At 42.6% G+C, this 21,176-nt stretch overlaps 1 protein-coding gene across 2 annotated transcripts in view; it reads right to left on the bottom strand.

Annotated features, from left to right (window-relative positions):
- Positions 1–21,176, bottom strand: part of CIITA (class II major histocompatibility complex transactivator) — a 249,070-nt gene that overhangs the window by 157,580 nt on the left and 70,314 nt on the right. For both annotated transcript variants that reach the window (XM_069210170.1, XM_069210169.1), the window contains exons 6-7: positions 21,045–21,104; positions 537–602 (exon numbers count right to left, since the gene is read on the bottom strand). In XM_069210170.1, coding sequence (XP_069066271.1) covers positions 537–602; positions 21,045–21,104 — 126 coding nt within the window. The remainder of the gene's footprint in view (positions 1–536; positions 603–21,044; positions 21,105–21,176) is intronic.

Here is a 21,176-nt window from a genome sequence, read left to right on the forward strand (position 1 = left end):
TGACTGCGGCTCATCGCAGGTGACTGTTAAGTGGGGATAAAGCTGGTAGTAATAGCACCACCAGTCAACCCCTGTGCCTCACCGAGTGTTCTCACAGACTACCTCTTTTGAAGTGGAACTCTCAGATTTTACCCCCACCTAAGCAGACCCACGTTATGAATGGTATTACCACAATGTTACAAAGCCTAGATGGTGGTTCATCTGCCGTTAGAAAGTTTAATCTTGATGCCTTGTCTCTGCCCCACCAATCACCCCTGAAACACAGAGATCATGGCTGTGCCTGTGGGTAAACCTTCTCAGTGCCCATCTCTGTAATACTGGTAGATGCTGGGACCGCTGTGGTAAGGGACCGCCTACCTCCAGATTCAATTTCAGGTACTTGTTTTAATGTTTGTTACTGAAAAATATTGATAAATTAAAAATAATAATTTTGTTAATTTGAGAGATCTCATTGGTGGTTTTCGTTAGGGCCTTAAAAGTTAGCAGAAATACATGTTCTAAAGGTTTGGTAAAATGTAAAATTAGTTGATCTATACCTTGTTGTATAACTTTCTTTCTGCAGAGTCTTTGCCTTTTTCCAACATTCTTTCGAGCACTTGGTCCTGAAACAAAAAATGAATCTTATTTAAATCCCGTTGAGATAGCTGATGACATTGTGATTACACAATTCTGAATAACAATTTATCATTCAATGTAACCACCATTTTCGAAACTTCAGATTAAGAATTAAATTTCATAACCTTTGCCATCATTGTCACTTAAAGCTATCTTAACTAATAATAAGCAGTATTAACCATTCCTTTGCACTGTTTCTTCCAAAATATTCAGATAATGGTTATAATTTAAATATTTTAAATAAAAAATAAGTGATTTACTGTTTCTTTTCATCATATCAAACAAGCCCACAATAGGGCAGATTTCGAGATGGGCGCTATTTGGAAAAGGAGCTCTTAAGCCTGGAGCTTCTGGCTGGTATCCCCACACCACTAACAGCAATGCAGAGCTGTTAGGTCCGGAATAATGAATCACTAGCTGGACCCAGAATTAGTGGGTGAAAACACAGTTGGTTTTACTAGGTGTGCACCTGCACCTGGTGAAATGTGAAATTATACATGAAGGCATTTTTTGCAGATACCGATCCGAATAAATTGGAGTTGAGGCCTAGATTATGATTTCAAGGAGTTTACCAAGACAGAGAAGTCAATTTCCCACATAGTTTATACATTTTTCACCTTTGTGGCTGTTTATCTATTTTGAATGTATTTGATCATCTAGTAACTTGAACCAGTTATGTATATGTTGTGTTGTTAGAGGTGCTTTGAAACTTTATTTTAAAGGCCACAACATTATGGGTTTATTCTTTGCTGTTATCTTCGGTGCTGCTGTTTTGGACACCTTACCTGGTTGTAAAGCACTCCCAGACTCTTTGGTGTCTTGTGCCCACCGTAACCTCCTTCCATGTTAGGGCATTACTGGTGTGGGAAATGCCGAGCTTGCAAATCTACCACTACCATCAGAGTGACTGAATTTGGGGGAAACTAACATACTTTAACCTTGTCCTCTAATTGCACTATCTCTATTGTGATTGATGCCATCATTTGTCCTTATTGCATATAGGACAAAGCACACAGATAGTTAAGCAGAGGACCCGTGGAACTCTTTCTTGCTCCTTAGGTTGAAAACGTTAAGACTTAGAGACACAGAGAAAGTGATCTGGATTGGCCAGTGGTTGTAAAATGAGACCTTAGAGGTGTCAACTTAAAGAATTTACTGAGTAATGGAGAATGTCACTGGGTGAACTTATTGCAGACACAAACTGATAATTTCGCTGGGTGAACTTATTGCAAACAAAAACGGACTGCTTGAATGACATTTGTGTACTCAGAAGTGTGGCAATTCACACGTGAACCATTTGTCATAAATAAATGCCTTTACACCTTTTCAAATAAATACTCTCTTTTTCTGTGCTTATATTACACTTTGTCTCCTTTCTTAAGAAATCCTGTTCTTTGCATAGGCTCGACATACTGAAGACGTGAAGAATTTCTACCTTTATGCATATACTGTTAATAGTAATTCTGTTTTAATTGATTATTTCTAATTTGTAGTATGTGTATTTTACCGAGTATATTCCAGTCAAGTAATTGTCCTACATTGGCTTTAGCAATTCCACTTAAGTAAGTTTTATTTTTGGCCATTACTGGCCCAATGAGCTTTGAGACTAACAGTGCTGCCCAGACATGAACCCATCACCCCGTGCAAAAAGGCCACATTTATAGGTAACTGGGTGTTCAGCAGCGGCGGCCACCGTATATGTCAAGGGTAAGGGGAAGGGGAGACAACAGGGGATGACGGGGGAAACAACATCATTTAAAATTGAAAAAAAGAAAACACTTACCATTTCCATCGGGCCGCCATCTCCTGCTCCCTGCATCCGCCTCGCTCCTATTGTGGTGTCCCAGCATTCACTGGGACACCAGCACAGGCTTCCCAGAAATCCTGGAACTGCTTACATGCTAAACCTAGCATGTAAGCAGCGTCAGGAGTGGTCTGAGCGGCTCTGAGTGCCACTCAGACACAAGCCTGGGGTCTGCATTGTTTCTCCAGTCTGGCCGTGTATACAGTCGAGTTGGAGAAACCTAAGTGTGCATGTGTGTTTGGCCGCCTCAGACAGCCGGTTAACACACATGCACGCTTAGTGCACTCTCCTACCCACTCCCACCTCCTGTGGCCCAGCCCGCTCCTCATGGTACACTCTGCTGGGTGAGCCAGCAGATGAAAAATGATGAAAGATAAAATAATAGCAAGCTATTGTTTTATTTTTCATATGCTGGCTCAGCCAGGGTGTGCCGGTCCTGTATGTTGTCGACCATTTTTAAAATACCAGTCCATCTTCAAATGTATACGCTGCCTGTACATACAATTTGTATGGCTCTGCATGTTTTGCATCCGGTTTCCCTGCAATGGTGTTGATTCTTTTTTGTTGACAATGCTCTACTGTATTGAATAGAATTATGCATTATATATAATTTGTGTATTATCGCTTTTGTCTTTTGACAGCTCCATACACTGTTACTTAGCATATTGATTTTTCTCTTTTTTCACAAACTCTCTGATATTTCCTTCATAGATTCACCATATCTGATTCGGGTAAGAGGTTTTTCAGAGATCAGGGGTTGTACCACCATGCACCTTTTTGTATATCTCAATCTCAACGTAGATAATGTTCTTATCTTTATATTTCATTCCAAGCATTGCCCAATTTTTACACACTCTCGTGTGAGTACTGGGCCCATTAGATACTAGACGGTATTATCTGAATAACAGCAGGAAAAACTCAAACACCCTGTTTGCTTCTCTTTGGGATCAAAACAAACAGAAGTACTGTCCGTATGAGACCCACTGATTTAGTCTACCTGTGTCGAGTCACTGGCAATTTGGTATGACACTGTCCAGATAGGAGGAGAGCAGGACTTTAAGGACGTTTCCATCAGCTCTTGAACAAATATGTTTGCAGTCCAGCAATATTTGCAGCCATCTGTGCTTATTGAATGATTGTCTACTTCACCTTACAGAACGCTGTGCCATCTGCACTTTTCAATTTGTTGTCACCTATGGGTATTTGAAATTAATATAATCATAAACAGTTGTTTTTACCTTATTTAGGGCCCGCATAGTTTACTGGTGCTCGTCTCTGTATTGTTTATATTGAGTTACGAATCTGACCATAAATAACTTTGTATTAAACGATTAACTCACTGTAGCAATTTAGATGTTATATTCCATGTGTTTAATTGATGCATATTAGTAAATTAATCCCTATCACGCATTGTTCTTTGCCTTTTTATGCAGTCAGGCAGACAACGCACCGACGATCCCCCTCCCTCCCCCCATCGCCTCTTTCAGCCCTATTATGTGTATGATATCTTCACCAACCAAGTGGGATGTCCATCAATTTAGGTACTCAAGAAGTGTATGAGTGCATTGAACATGTAAGAATCGTTTACAGAATCGGTTATGGTGTTTAGGAAATGTGTTTAAAACAACAGGTACCAGTTTAAAAAAACAATATTATCCTCACATGCCGTCTGTTCCCTGGTTCATCTCTTTGCTCTATATCAACATTACATTTGGAGATGGAGGACGGTATGTTTCCAGAGCTCGAAGAGCAGTTTCTGTAGCACATTGCTACAGCTGTCTGGTGGTCCACATGTTGCCAATTCCTCATAAAGGTAGAAGAAAAAATGAAGAAGAGAACAGGCTTTAGCTCGGGCCCCATGAACCTTTGGCTCTAATGCGTTTTACATGGATTGCCACTGCTTGGAAGGCCTGCCATCAAGGTCATGGCAGTTCGAAGATTTACACTGCCATTAGGGCTTGGTGATGGAGCCTCAAGAAGTCCTTTTGTTAGTCTGCAGATGCGACATGCAGCTTGTAGGTGAACCCTGGAGTATGTTCCTTGATGTACTTACTTTGCTGACAATACAACGTTTCAATTGTTGATTTATGGCGTTTTGCTTCGGAAGTGTAAGCTTTTTGGATAACTTGTTTTTCCAGAAGACGACAATGCTACTCACACATGGCCCTTGCATGACTATTTTTTCACAATGATTTGATGATAACCAGTTAGATTCATGCCTTTTTTGTTCACAAGTAAAGGTTTACATGAATTTTGGTTTTCGTAAAGATGCGTTAAAAAACTAGCACTTTGTCAAATGTTACTACTACAATACTATACTTTGCTGTGCGTGCCTTTTACGCTCTCCACTTATCATACAAACTTCATGTCTTGACTCCTTTTCATAACAGTCTTCTTTGAGATTTACAGCCTATCTCTATGCTCCTGCACTCTGTTCGACATGTCGTCTTACTCTCAATGCCTGCATAACTGTGGCCCAAGACCTTGTTGTATTTTAGGATTTTCTTTCAGGGCAACACAGAGCAAAACACACAAAATCACCCAGCTATTATCTAAAATGTCCCAACAAAAATCCAGAGATGTTTGCTTTGCAAATGCTTGTCATATAGCATTTTTGTGATTTCTAAGCGCTGTAAAAAAAACTGGTGTTATTATTAAATTCCATGTACTTGTAAAGCAAACACTTGCAACATGGGACCGAATAACAGATGAACATTGTTACTCAACTCCATTGTACTCTCTATCACGATCTCAGAAAGATGAAAGACTGAGTGGAAAAACCAGGATTCAAACATGTGACCATGAGGTGCAACATAGTATACCAAGCCAATGGACCTGGTTTCAGCCCCATTGAGTGACTGCCAGTTTACCAGTTGCTCCAAGATTTGAACTTAAGATATGCAGTTCACTACATTTCACACTCCATTTGCCCTGCTGAGACACCCTGCTGACTGCATTTGTGAAAAACAAAAGAAGTAGTTTTCAGTATTAAATTTGGCTACATACATTGTGAATCACACTACAGCTGGAATCAACCACTCCTTAGCTGAAGCACTATAGGCAGTATAAAAAGGTAAAACCAGAGCAATTTTCTATCTGGCTTTGGCAGGCTCTATTTGAAAGAGCAGCTCCCTTTGTGCCCACTTACTCCTTCTTGGCCACAGGGATAGCTTCAGTTGGTGCGGCAGGTGCAGTACACAGGGGCCAAGAGGGGAACCTTGAGCCCTGATTGTTGCTGTATTTTATCATTCAAACAGCCACCAGGGGCCTGTGGGAAATGGCCGTTTCTGCAGGTGTCACCCCAAACATTTTGCCTTCCTCCGCCCCCTTTTGCTGAATTATTTTTTTGTCTTTAGGACTCTGATCACTTTACCACTGCTTCCCAGTGCTGAAGTGCATGTGCTCTCTTCTCTAAACATGGTAATATTAGTTTACACATGTTTGGCATATGTAATTTTCTTGTAAGTCCCTTGTAATGATACTAGTGGGCCTGCAGCACTAACTTAAGTAGCCTTTTAAACTTGTCTCAGGCCTGCCATTGCAGAGCCTGTGTGTACAGTTTACTGCCACTTCGACTTGGCATTTAAAACCTCTTGCCAAGGCTTAAACTCCCCTTTTATTACATACAAGTCATTCATAACATAGGCTTTAGGTATCTCACAGGACAGGGTGCTATGTAAGTAAAAGGAAAGACGTGTACTTTTAAGTTTTACATGTCCTGGGAGTGAAAAACTCCCAAAGTGGTTTTCCACTACTGTGAGGCCTACTCCTCTCATAGGCCAACATTGGGAATTCCTTAATATACTTTTAAGTGATAATTCTTGATCAGAAAGGAGTAGTTATATCATGTTTCATATCATTGGAATGGTAATGATGCATCCTCTTTACCGGTAAAGTCAGGTTTAACATTACCATTTTAGAAATGCCAAGTTCCCTGCTCTTACTGTTCTCTGTGCCTTGCAGCCTGTCTCCAATACACATCTGGTCTGGGTGACAGCTACACTTTGTGCATTTCTTATCGACTGCTAACACAGGAAGGTTAGGTGTGTCTGAGCATTCATTTGCATTCTGATGGCTCTTCCTGGGCAGGAAGGGTGGAGGGGAGCTGACACTTACACTGGAATAGGGTGTGCCTGTCTCCACACAAAGAGCTGATTACCCCTTACTGGTTGTCTGAGGCCGGGGCTAGGAAGAAAGGACCTCTGTGCACTTCAAAGCATTTCTTTGAAGTCACCCTCACTTCAATGACACATTTGGATATAAGAACTGGGTCTCTGACCCTACCAAATCAGTACACTGCTAGACCTGGAAAGAACTCTGCCTGGAGGTAGGACTGCTGTGCTGCAAGTAGTGCTATGCTGCAGGTCTGCTTTCCGAGACAGACAGCTCCCTGCCTTGATGAGTTACCCTGATGCCTTCTGATCTCTGCCCATCTGAGGAAGAACTGGACCCAGAGTGACACCAGGGGCTTGCTGGCTTGCCTGCTGTTCTCCTGCAATCTCAAGACATTAAAGACTGCCTGCAACTCAGCTTTTTCCTGCTGTACACTGCCATCTCGATGTCCTACACTTGCATGAGGTGTCCCCTCTACCGCTGGGGGCCCAGCAGTGGGTTCTGCAGCTGTTTTGCTACAAAACTGGTGCATTGTCACCTTTGTGCCGATCGGAACCGATGTATCACCCTTTGACGTGACACAGAGGCTGTTCGATGACATTGGTTCTACAGCCTGTATGGCCCAAGGATGACACTCTGCGCTGCTCGACGATGCTGGATTGCCTTAATCTCAACAGAGTTCGACGGTGACGCAGGACCCGACTGTGAGGCTCCAAACCGAAGCATAGACCCAAGCGCACTGCCATTGCATTGCTCCTCGATGTTGACGCTTTGGTCCATCCAAGGTACTCTTTCAGCGGGCTCTGTGTGAGTCCTGTAGCCGGTAGCCGGTCTGCCCTCCATTGTGTTTGGCCTGAACTTTGGATTTATCCGGATCTACTCAACCTCAAGTAACCTTTTAGTGTCATTGACTTCTACACACTATTTTGGGTTTATTCTTTAAAAATTATAGATCGACTTCTACTAATTGAATTTTTGTTGTTCTGGTCTCATTTTACTCAGATAAACATTATCTATTTTCCTAAACCTGTGTGAAGTCTTTGGTGTTTTTAATGTGTTTCTGTGTATATGTGTTCCACAAATACTTTACACATTGCCTCTTAAGTTAAGCCTGCCTGCTCTGTGTCAAGCTACCACAAGGTGAGCACAGGTTAATTTAAAGTGTATCTGGCTTATTCTGACTAGAATTGGCGGTTCCTGCTTTTACAGGGTGCATACTCTGACAAGAAGAAACCCAGTTCTAACAGGGCCCATTCCTTTCCTTCCACTGGCACCCATGACACACTGACTAAGCTACTGCTAGGGCCGAGAGTCTGATAGGATGGCAGAGGACATGCAAGTAGGTCCATACTTAGGTTGGATGTCAAAGTCAAATGCGGTGTGATATTTGAAGGCTTCCTTCTTAACCCAGATAAAACAGTATTGTGTATTGGTAAACACTCTAATTATAGACTTACATTTAAGCATTGTTTACATGAGATTTAACAGTAGCTGCAGATTGACACTTTGAGTATTGTTACATTGGGTAATAGACAAAAAATCCTATCCATAGAGCAGTAGAAAATGGTATATAAAAACAGCATTATTTTGTAAGATGAAGTTAAGCAATAATTGGTTTGTGCACGTATGACATTTAAAGATCAACAGAGATATTCCATTATATAGACAATTTACCATAGGCTGAGGGAAATATGACCTTGAGTTTGCTGATGACTGATCAAAAATAACTGCTGGCTCCATGCTATTAATACCGTGTTTTGTAAATCAATTAGAAAATACTTAGGACTCTCATAGACTAAATGAGCAGGCACTAGCAAAGGCAACCAGTTTTTCTACGTTTCTTAAATAACTGGTGAGTTTTTGTGTGTGGTCAGGTCAGTGGGTATGGGTGGAAGAGGGTGGGTATGGATGGATGAATGAGTGAGTGGCAGGGTGCATTGATAATTAATGAGAGAGTGTGTGGATGAATTATAGAATGGACAGAGAGGTGGATGGATGAGTGAGTGAAGAAATGGCTGGCTAAATGCGTTATTGGATATAGACAGACTACACTACCTTTACAGGCTAAGGCCTCAGAGAGCAGTAGTGATAATGTTATAAAATTACCACAAGTTACCAATATTATGTTTTGCAGTTCATGCACCATTGTTGGTAACAAGTGTGCCAAGAATGCCCACAATATATACATTATTACTAGCATTATGTAAATGCAAGCATTACGTAGGACTGGTCACCGTCATGCTAAGAATGGCCATACTATATCAAGAAAGATCAGGAATATGCATGTTAATACTTTTCCCATCACTGAATTATTATATCACTCAATATTACTTAGTGTTCGTTTAAATTGCACCATCGCTTTGTAATGCTGAATCCATTATCAGCTTTGAAGTCCGGAGGCCGGCCACCCTTTTTCTTCACATGAGACTGGACCCACAAACGAGGAAGATCGAAGTTGGCCAGGCACCACAACCCAGTGATTTCACTTGGCCTGCATCGGGCATTAACTGTTTACACGTGGAAACATATCTCTTTATTTTCAATTCTGAGCCATCATCCAACCATCTTTATGGGTAGAATTTATACAGCGCAGAGTTACCCAAACAGGGCTTCTCAGCACTAATGAGCAGCTCCATAAACAGGGTCTAACTAAAACCGAGTTAGAAAAGCCAGGAGTTTATTGGTTTTCTGAAGATTGCATCACTTGGGCTCTGGAACAGCTGAGGCGGTAGAGAATTCCACAGTTTGGATGCTAGAAACATCAACGTCCATCCAACCCGTCTGACACCTAATTCTGGGTAGGTGAACTAGCTTTTGATTACATAACGTCAAGGTCCTGGAGGCAGTATAGGCGTGAAACAAGTGCCTAAGAAAGAAAGTGCCTTTACTGGCAGACGTCGAAAGCAAAACATAGTGTAATACATTTATTATGGTTTTCGACAGCAGCCAGGGGAGACTGCAAAGTGAGAAGATCAATTGATGTTTGGGAATACGCAGGAGCAGAAGTGCCACAAAGTTTTATGTTATTTGAAGTTGTTTTTATTAATTTATGAGAGATAGCTAGGTAAATGACATCCCCGTAGTCCAGGCGAGATGTAATAATAATCTGGACTACGGTTTATAGGTGGAGGGCAGAGGGGTCCATAACATATACAAATGGCTCATAAGAAGGCCAAAACTATAGCCTGCTGGATTCTTTATTTTATATCATAGAGTTAATTTGTTGCTGAGTCAAACACTCAAATATTTTTCTGCCGGTCCTGATTTGAGTGGGTTAGAGGGAGCGGGGGACAAGAAAAAGGGCCAAGAACATCTGTCCACCTAGCTGATGTCCAGAGATGCTAGAATTAGGACTTTAATATTTCAGTCTAGAAATCAACATCTAAAAAATAAAATTTTGTGATGGTTCTACAGTCTAAGAATGACTTGTACTCAACACTTTCTGCTTGCTACAAAGCAGCCACCAAATAAATAAGTACAAAACGAAATAAACAAATACGTCCCTGCAAACTGATAGAAGCTATTAGAAACTGCTTTTAGTTGTTCAAATTTGCTTGCAAAATAATATGCATCTATTGTCACAGTACGAAACGGGGTTTTGCGTGTAATGAGTTAAAGTGATTGTTAGACCTGACAGCCTTAGGGTGGTCACCCCTAACTTTTTGCCTGCCTACCTCCACTTTTTGGACACTGTTTTCGCTGGCTTTTAGACTCTGCGCACTTTACCACTGCTAACCAGTGCTAAAGTGCATATGCTCTCTCCCTTTAAACATGGTAACTTTGGATCATACCTGATTGGATTATTTAATCTACTTATAAGTCCCTAGTAATGTGCACTATATGTGCCCAGGGCCTGTAGATTAAATGCTACTAGTGGGCCTGCAGCACTGGTTGTGCCACCCACTTAAGTAGCCCCTTTACCTTGTCTCAGGCCGGCCATTGCAAGGCCTGTGTGTGCAGTTTCACTGTCACCTCGACTTGGCATTTAAAAGTACTTGCCAAGCCTAAACCTCCCCTTTCTCTACATATAAGTCACCTCTAATGTGTGCCCTAGGTAACCCCTAGAGCAAGGTGCGGTGTGGGTGAAAGGCAGGACATGTACCTGTGTAGTTTACATGTCCTGGTAGTGTAAAACTCCTAAATTCGTTTTTACACTACTGTGAGGCCTGCTCCCTTCATAGGCTAACATTGGGTCTGCCCTCATACAGTATTGAAGTGGTAGCTGCTGATCTGAAAGGAGTTGGAAGGTCATATTTAGATGGCCAGAATAGTAATACAAAATCCTTCTGACTGGTGAAGTTGGATTTAATATTAGTATTCTAGAAATGCCACTTTTAGAAAGTGAGCATTTCTTTGCACTTAAATCTTTCTGTGCCTTACAATCTACGTCTGGCTGGGTTTAGTTGACAGCTCCTGTGCATTCACTCAGGCACACCCCAAACACAGGGTACTCAGCCTCACTTGCATACATCGGCATTTTGAATGGGTCATCCTGGGCTGAGAGGGTGGAGGGCCTGCTCTCACATAAAAGGACTGCCACACCCCCTACTGGGAACCTGGCAGACAGGATTGAACTGAAAGGGGACCTGGTGCACTTCTTAGCCACTCTTTGAAGTCTCCCCTACTTCAAAGGCACATTTGGGTATAAAACAGGGCCTCTGCCCTAACTCATCAGACACTTGCTGGAGAAGAAACCTGAACCAGAACCTGCATCCTGCCAAGAAGAACTGCCTGGCTGCCTAAAGGACTCACCTGACTGCTTTCTACAAAGGACTGTTGCCTTGCTGTTGCCCTGCTGCCTTGCTGAACTCTTGCTTTGCTGCTAAAGTGCTCTCCAAGGGCTTGGATAGAGCTTGCTTCCTGTTCCCTGAAGTCTCAGGACCAAAAAGACTTCTCTTTTTCATTTGGACGCCTTGTGCGGCGAAAAATTAGACGCACAGCTTGCTCTGCAGTGAAAAATTTACTGCACGCCGATCCGGAAACACGCCGCTCGACGCGACGCCTGCGGTGCGACCGGAACTTCAATGCACGGCCTCGCCTGGACAACGCTGCCCGACTTCAGAGAGGAAATCAACGCGACGCCTGCCGTGAGGGAGAAGATTCCACGCACAGCCCACCGGAACGACGCGCAGCCGGAAAACAAGCCTAGGATTCCACGCACAGACCCCGGGACATCTGGTAAGCATGCGAACCACAGAAAGAGACTGTCCGCACGCCGGAAAACGACGCATGACTTCCCTGTGTGAAAAATAATGACGCAAGTCCGTGTGTGAAGGGGCGAAACCGACGCACACACCATTTTTCCACGTATCTCCTCCTCAGCGGCCCTTTGCGAATATTTTCCACTTTAAACCAGGTACTTTGTGCTTGAAAGAGACTTTGTTTGCTTTTTAAAGTCTTAAGACACTTTATATCACTTTTCAGTGATATCTCTACAATTTCATATTGCATCTTTTATCGTTTTGACCTGCAAATACCCAGATAAATATTATATATTTTTCTAAACACTGTTTGGTGTATTTTTGTGGTGCTATATTGTATTATTGTATGATTTATTGCACAAGTACTTTACACATTGCCTTCTAAGTTAAGCCTGACTGCTCAGTGCCAAGATAGCAGAGGGTGGGCACAGGATAATTTGGATTGTGTGTGACTTACCCTGACTAGAGTGAGGGTTCTTGCTTGGACAGGGGGTAACCTGACTGCCAACCAAAAACCCCATTTCTAACAGTGATGAGAATGTATATCACATTAGGATGGGGAGACTGCCAGTATTCTATATGACTGCAAATGTTTTTGATAACCTGGAGGCCTACAGAGGTGAGTACATCCTACAGGGATGAGGCGGCCGGAAACAAGGAGATGGTCATGCATGGATGATTAGGATGGTTGGGTTCTTCATAGTTGAAAGAGTGTCAGAACATACTTCATTGTTGCAGGGGCCAGTCAAAGACATCCTACTGCAAGGGACACATAATTACACCTTGCATGTCTGCCATATCGTGTGAGTGTGTCCTGCATGACTAAAGCAGTCAAGAGTGCACAGTTTACTTACTAATGAACTTTCTGGTGGGAGGTCAAGTGCTTATGACCTCACAACAAGAGAAGAGACATTGTTTATTGGGAAAATGTAGAGGTATGGCGGATTTGCCAGTTTCTATGGACCTTACCCACCCTTATATTCTTTGGACTCTCATGAGGAAGAAGGACATTGTGCTATGGTGATAAGGTCATGCCTGGTTGAAGGGGATTAACTATTCTGCATGTCTGGAGTTGGAAAAAGACCATGAATATGCCTCATAGCAGAGAAGAGTAGGCCCTGTAACTACAACGTGATTTTTCTGCAAAAACATTGAGGAATATGAGAATTTCCTGCATTGAAGCCGTGCCCGCATCTGCATAAGGATGCTCCGTGTGGTGTATGGAGGGCAGATGGGAATGGCTGAAGGACAGACATGTGGACATGATACACATGTAGAAATGTGATGTATTGCTGAAAACTGGGGCATCTGTGGAAAAGTCCTGCATAGCAGGTGGAAGAATTCATTCCGATTCACAAGGCCAGTTGCTGGGAGAGTTATGCATCATGGATCGGGTGGAAGAGAATGTGGGAGTTGATATTTCCCACCAGCTGGAGGAGATTGAAATTATTATGCTTAACAGTAGCTATAATGATCAATGAACAAGCTTTCTGGTGGTGCCTCCTTTAAGACCATATCAGTTTGCTGTAAAGTCGTGTGAAAGTGCCCTCTGTGGCTCAGCGAAGGAAGATATCATATTGGCTTGAGGTGACAAAGTTGCTCTGAGGGAGTGACTGTTTTGCAGAGCTGAAATGTGTTGTCCTGCGTGATGTATGGCTGCCATGGAGAGATGAAGGTGGACTTCAGCACAGCTGCTCTCTGTCTTGGAGGAACCCCTGTGAGTTTTCCTGATTTCCCTCTGTCTATTACCTAAAAAGATGGTGATGCAAATTTAAAAGTGATTGTCCATCGGGCCATTTCTTCATTTGTTACACATGCAGATTTAACAGTGATTGCCCATCATGCCATTCTTGATCGATTATACATTGTAGAGGAAAGCAGAACCCGGTCTCTTTTTGAAGTTGGGCATTCCTTGACTTCTACTGCTTGCGCTTCTCATGTTACCCATGAGCCCTTCGCTGCTGGCCAGAATACTGGTCTTGCGATGGATCCACCTGGAATCCTGTTGGGCAAATCTTGCGGGTCTTTAGAAAGTATGAAAATATAATCAGGGTGTCACTAGGCACCAGATTCTTATTCAGTCATCATTTGTAAGAGGCAGAAGTGGGTGTCTCCAGCTTTGCAAGCACTCAAATGTATAAACAATGGACATATCCAGTGCAGTTGGAAAATTGTAATGAAAGCACCTGCCACAAGTTGTGAACTACAAAGAAAAGGGAAACCTGGAAGCCATCTTAGAAAGGTGTCTCTTCCCCACTAAACTCCACATAAGTCAATAAAACAATATTGTTTTTGAAGTATTAACTTGATACGAAGGTACAAATAGAACTTGTTAGGTCTTATTTTAGAATGGAAGGACAAGTTTTACATTTTTATGAATCTTTCTTTCACACCAAAAAAATATATTTTCTTGAAAAATAACATCTGAAAAATATTACAGTGCACACCAACTTATTTAGATCATACTTCATGTAAATGTTTCATTCATTATGAAGAAAGTATTTTTGTGTGCAACACCTTCTAGTCAAGCATATGATGACAGGGGAAAGGAGGAGTTAGAAGTAACCAGATTTCTTGGACAGAAGGGAAAGCAGCCAAATCACCTTAAACTTCGATAAACATTCCCTAAACAAAACTCTATGGTAAACAAATTCAGGTTATCACCACTTTCCACATATTAATGTGTTTATAATTTCAAGAGTTTGATGGATTCATATTCAGATCTTCAGTAACTCAATTATGGATTAGTTGATTACTGTCACAACAAAATCCACCCTTCAGTCAATTTGATTAAGCAAGTTGGTGCCTGATTTAGAACTTGGCGGACAGTTTACTCCGTCACAACGATGATGGATATCCCATCTGCCAAAATCTAAATCCAAGTGGATATAATCGAATTTAGGTTTTGGTGGATAGGATATCCATCATTATTGTGACAGAGTAACCTGTTCGCTAAGTTTTAACTTTGACTGTTGGTGGCCTGAAAAAAATATTAATTTCTGTTATGCTGTATTATGGTCATGTTTTAACTGACTAATGTTATAAAGCACTATTTTTAATAATTTAATTTTATGCACTGCATATCAAGCCATGACTATGCCCAAATAGGAAAACAATCTTGGATACTTGATTCATAAACATGCATTTTCTGACATTGAGATCCCTCTTATTTTCCCTTTCTCTTCCTTGTCTCATCACATTGCGTTATATGGTTGGGAGGGCAGAGTATGTGTTCACAGAGTATGTTTGGCATCAAGAATTTATGCTTGTGTGACGGGCATTTTGAGTTTGTGGCAAGTACAGTGCTGGGACATGGAGTATGTGTCTACGTGTGGCGGGAGGCAGTTTGTATTACCTGTATGAGGATCTGTAGGGCCAGTGACACTTTTTGAATGTGTGAGCACAGTGTACTTGCAGTAAAGATGTAGTTTTTAGGTCATAGCGCACAATATAAGTGTAGTTTGCCTTCATTTTTTAGAGCATACTGTGAGTGTGGGCAGTATAAATGGAAGGATCACAGTGCACATGATAACATATTTTGTGGTATGAGTGACAACCGATTTCCGAACCTAGCAGGTGCTTCCTGTCTCCACCTCTTCCTGTAAATCTGTAACTGCAACACATCACCCCTAGTAAACATGTTACCAAGCGTGCAGAGCAAAGCCAGCCTCTGAGGTCACTTATGAGTCACGGAAACACAACTGGTTTGCTCGTTGCAGAGTAATAGGACATCTGTCTGAGGAAAATAAATTGCAGAAGAGGTGTGGCAGCTGAACTGTAAGGACAGTTTAATAACTTCTACTTGTTTACCTAATTATACTGGAAAACACTTAATAGTAACCAGAGTCTGTCTTATTTTAAATTTACATTTAATGTTTTTTATGTCTGATTGATATGTATTAAAACATGTTATTCTAAGTAGTTCTGCAATTTGAGCATGATGAAAATGAAAACTCTACTGTGTTTTGAAATATCATTTTCATTATATTCAAGAACTGTAATTTAGTTTTAATATGGCCACCCTGTTTACCCACGTTTTACCACGGACGTCAATCAGTGCTCATCAGGGGTCACATCTGTGACCCCTAGCTTGCCCCTTTTGACCCCTGGCACTTCCTTTGCGACCCCTGGCCTAAGAGGCGGCAACATACGTGCCAAAACCACAGGGGGCTCCATATTCCTTATTTTCATCCTGTTTTACTTTATACTAATCGCCAATTATATTTTATTATTCCCTATTACTGTAAATGAAAAGGAACTCACTCAGCTGGAATGTGACCTTTGGTGGCAGCTGTGGCAAGTACACATGTTTGTAAATGTACACTGTATGCATGCTTGCAGGTGAGAGTGTGCTTATGTGAGAGAGAGACAGCGTTTCCACTTTGATACCCTCGATGACCACAACACCTCAAACCTCCTGGACAACCTCACAAGATGTGGCCTAAGACAACTCATCAACGTCCCCACCCACAGAGCTGGACACATTCTCGACCCGTCTTCTCAGCAGGGGACAACATCACAATCTGCCACACCTCCGAACACCATTGGACCGACCACCAGTGCATCCACTTTACCTACACAAAGAACACCGCACGCCACCACACCCACCATCCCCATGGCAGACACTGGGCAAAGGTCACAGAAGCACAGCTCACCAACACTCTCAACCACTCCCTCCCACCCAACTCAACAGATGTTAATGAAGCCGCAAGCAACGTAAACCGCTGGCTCTCAGACTGCGCTGACAACGTAGCCCCCTAAGAAAATCAGCAGGGAATCATCAAGCAAAACTCACAAGTAATTTACGCCAGAATTACAGGAATCCAAGCACACCTGCAGACATTGGAACATAAATGGAGGCTCAGCAAATCCACTGAAGACCACACAACCTACAAAAATGCAGTTACCATGCACCACCACAACATCAGAGATGCCAAAAAAAGCCGCCTTTCAAGCATGTCTCAACAGCAGCACTCACAACAGCAAAGAACTCTTTGCTATTGTTAAAGAGTTCATGAACCCCAGGGCAGACACCTCATCCATCCCTCCCTCCCAAGACCTCAGCAATGACCTTGCCACCTTCTTTTACCATAAGATCCAGGACATCTATGAAAGCTTCAGAAACCAAAGCCCACCTGCACCGCTCACCACCACGGACCTTGCACCCCACCAGATACTAAACTCTTGAACTCCCATTACCATAGTGGACACCCAAAGACTGATGAACTCCATCCACTCAGGAGCACCCTCAGAGCTATGCCCTCATCACATCCTCAACTTGGCCAGCGCCTCCATAGCACCGGAGCTCTGCAGAACCATCAACCTATCCTTCAAGACCGCCACGTTCCCTTCAGACTGGAAACACCCTGAAATCAGCCTGCGACTCATGTAACCAACCACCGACCCTAGGGAGCTGAAAAACTACAGACCCATCTCTTTGCTCCCTTTCTCAGCCAAGGTAACAAAGAAAGCCGTCAACCAGTAACTCACAGAGTTCCTCGAGACACACCGTATCATAGACCCTTCCCATTCTGGATTCAGAAGCAACCACAGCTCAGAAACCTCACTCTTAGCAGCCACCGATGACCTACTTATCATACTGGACCGCAGAGGCACCGCTGCACTCATCCTCCTCAACCTCTCTGCTGCATTTGACACCATCTCCCACTCCACCCTCTGTGACAGACTGCATGACACTGGCATCCGAAATAAAGCCCTGAACTGGATCAGGTTCTTCCTACCACCATTCACATCAGAACCTAAAGACACTTGCTGAGGAGTGCCCCAAGGATCCTCACTCAGCCCGACGCCTTTCAATGTCTACATAGCCCCGCTCACTAAGATCACCATACAAAATGAGCCAAACATAGTCTTCTATGCCGAAGACACCCAACTGATCCTCTCCCTGTCCGAGGACTCTACACAAGCCAAGTGGAATTTCCACAACGGGATGAGAGCAGTAGTCGCCTGGATGGAGGCCAGCTGCCTCAAGCTCAACTCAGACAAGCCAGAGATCCTCGTGATCTGCTCCCCCCTTCTGCCTGGAATGACTCCTGTGGCCCACCACACTGGGTAATGCCCCCACCCCCACTGACCATGCATGCAACCTGGGCAACATCCTGGACTACTCTTTACCGATGACCCACCAAGTTAAAGCTGTCTCCTCTTCAAGCTTCCACACCCTGTATCTCCTGCCGAAGATTTTCAAATGGATTCCCCCCGACACGAGGAAGACAGTCACCCAAATACTCATCACCAGCAAACTGGCATTACCAAGAAACGTCAATTAAGATTACAAGAGTCCAGAATGCAGCAGCCAGACTCATCCTGGACATCCTATGACCCAGCCAAATCTCCTCCCACCTCAGAGTCCTACACTGGCTCCCAGTCAACAAAAGTATCACATACAAATTCCTGATCCACACCTTCAAGGCACTGCACAACATAGGACCAACATACCTCAACCACTGCCTTGCCTTCTACGTTCCCAACAGACGTCTCCAATCCTCCCAGCTCACCCTTGCAGCCATCCCCAAGATCTGGAAAAGTACAGCAGAAGGAAGAACCTTTTCCTGCTTAGCAGCCCGGATGTGGAACTCACTGCCTGTCAAGCTCAGGCAGACTACATCTCTGAAGCAGTTCAGGAAGGAACTCAAGACCCGGCTGTTCAACTGAGGAGCACGCCTCATTCAGCGCTTTGAGGCCCTATGGGTGATTACCCGCAGTTTAAAAATCCATGATTGATTAATTGATTGTATCTGTGAGTATGTGTATGTATGTGTAAGCATTTGTGTGTGAGAGAAAGTGAGTGAACATCAGTGACGAGTAGTGGCATTATGGGAGACTGTTCTTTGACACAAGGTGACACAGCATCAAACATGATGCACTTCCTTGTGTCAATGGAAAAGGGAAAAAGGGACCACATGTACAAGCATATGGTGCATTATTTCTCTTCCTGTGTGCTGGTGCACTTTTTTGCAGCCATGCACCAATGCACAAACCCTTGTGGGACAGTACAAGGGTGTGTGCGTTCTCTGAAGTATAGATTTTGTACTGAAAAAATATCCTTCCAGTACAAAAACCATGCTTTAAAGCTTTTCTCACTTTATATGTGTGCTATACAATGCGGCACATGTGCAAATTTAGAAAACCGCACAGAAATTAAATAATTTCTTCTCATTATGCCTGCCTTGAAGAGTTGTATAATTCTGCCACAAAATCCTATCTACCAATGTTTTTAGATAGGGATTTGCATCAAACCACATGGGTGGTTGCATTAGAGTGCCCATGCACTATCCATGGAACGCCCACTTGATGCAAAACAACATAAAAAAGTGTATCAGGATTTGCTTTGGATATTAAATCCCACCCTAACACAAAAGTGACACAAAGTACAAAGCATTAGCAAACCTGGGGCTGATTTTCAGTAATTATGAGTGTGATTATGAGTGAATGCATGTGAGCTAGAATAATTAAGAATGATTGAAAGGGGGTGCAAGAGAGTGTGAGTGTGATGTTCGGGACATGTGACACTTGCTCCGGAAAAAAATCATGGTCAACATCATATGATGTCATGCCCTGTGATGTCATTAATGTCAAAGGGTATGTGATGTCACTCTTGCTCCCCCAGGCATTTTTGTAAATCATCGGACATGCGTTTCACTTTAATTTGTTCTGTAAAACACTCCAAAAAAATTAAAGAACTATATCAGTGCTGTTTTTAAGGCCAGTCAATGGTAAGCATGGGATCTAAGTGTATGGTAAAGACTGACATGCCTAGCAAAATGTGCTATTGCAAATATGATGTGAAGTGCAGTACTTGGAGAACAGAAGGATTTAATATTTTACCAGATTTCATTTGTAACCAGATGGTGCATATGTGCTCCGATAACATGATATATTGTTTGGTTGGGGCAACGAGATGAGCTGGATTAGGCAATAGACAGTTCTAGTTCCGCTGAGGAACTTTAACAGGAGTACCCTCTGCTGGTTGCAGAGAAGCACACAATTGGCTTTCCTTGCTCAAACACAAGCCACATGAGAAACTCGTGCTTACATGTAGAAGGAGCCACTATTGTATGTACATGCTTTTATCATAATATTTAGCTTCCATTTTGTGAACAAAATTGTTTGCTTTGCAAATATTTGCTGTTTTGTTTTCATTCAAATATATTTTCCCAAAGAAAAACTTGACAAATGTATCAGTGTACCTAAATACTTTTTAGATATGATTTCATGTCAATTTTTGTTTATCATGCATAGTATTGGTTTTAGTGGTGGGTGGGGCTTTTTAAAAACAATTACTTCCATCTTAAAGTAACGAGCCTTAGGGGCATATTGAACAATGTGTGGCATCACACTTGCAAGGGTGACACAACACTAAAGTAAGATTTATCACGCCATGCAAGGTGGTCTTGAGTGGCTTAATAAATCTCCGAGTAACGCAGCGTGAAACACTGCGTTGTGTTACTCTGCCCCAGGGAGGCATCCATGGGTGAAACATGGGTGTTCCCATGCATCTCCCCATGGGTTATGGCGCATTTTCACATTTGCTGACTCTGATAAACCTGGAAATGTGTCAAAATTCTACGCCTCCCCTGGGGAGGCATAGCAAGGTGAAATATCTTTATTTCTCCTCCTTGTTTTACCTTTCTAAGTGTGCTGCATTCTGCAGCACACACTTAGAAAGAGGAAAATGCATCTGAGAATTGTTTTGTGCAGGAAGGTGCCCTTTCATGCACAAAACCAATCCTGCCTACAACACAGCCAGTAGGCAGCCAAAAGGCACCAGTGCAAGGAAAGGACAGGCATGCACCATATATTGTTAAATATAGCACATTCCTGCCATTTCCCTTCCACACTGTGCAGCCCTGCAAGGTGGCTTGCTGCACTGCATGAAATAATGGTAAATATGCCCGTTAGATTCCTGTTGCCTACTGCTGCTACTCTTGAGAGTAATGCACCTATTTTATAACTATGGAAGCACTCACTCTGTATGGAGTCATACGTTTGAAAAGTAAGTCAGACAATTGCATTAATGTGAAGAGTAAATACTCCTCTGGTTTAATCAAAATCTGAACGATACTTCCTACAGGCGACAGCTGAAAGGGGGCGATCCTTATTGGTGGGAGTTGATTCACAGCCTACGTTGTGTTTTTATTTTGTTATTTCATGACAAAAGCTCAGTCGAGGCCAGACCTAAAACTACTATACCCTCATTTATCTTACAACTGGTTGATATGGAAGACTGGACTTATCAAAATTCTAAATGGAAAATTATAGATCATAAGCAGATTGGCACAAACACTAACCTTGTTTCTTGCGCTTACAGTTTGGTTCATCAGTTTGGGTACCCGTAGTGACAGAAAAATCTAAAATATAAAAATAAATATTTGCGAAATTACAAAATATGGCAAAAAGGCATACAATATTTAATCACTATG

This window comes from Pleurodeles waltl, chromosome 10 (assembly GCF_031143425.1).
Source record: "Pleurodeles waltl isolate 20211129_DDA chromosome 10, aPleWal1.hap1.20221129, whole genome shotgun sequence".
Classification (NCBI taxonomy): Eukaryota; Metazoa; Chordata; class Amphibia; order Caudata; family Salamandridae; genus Pleurodeles; species Pleurodeles waltl.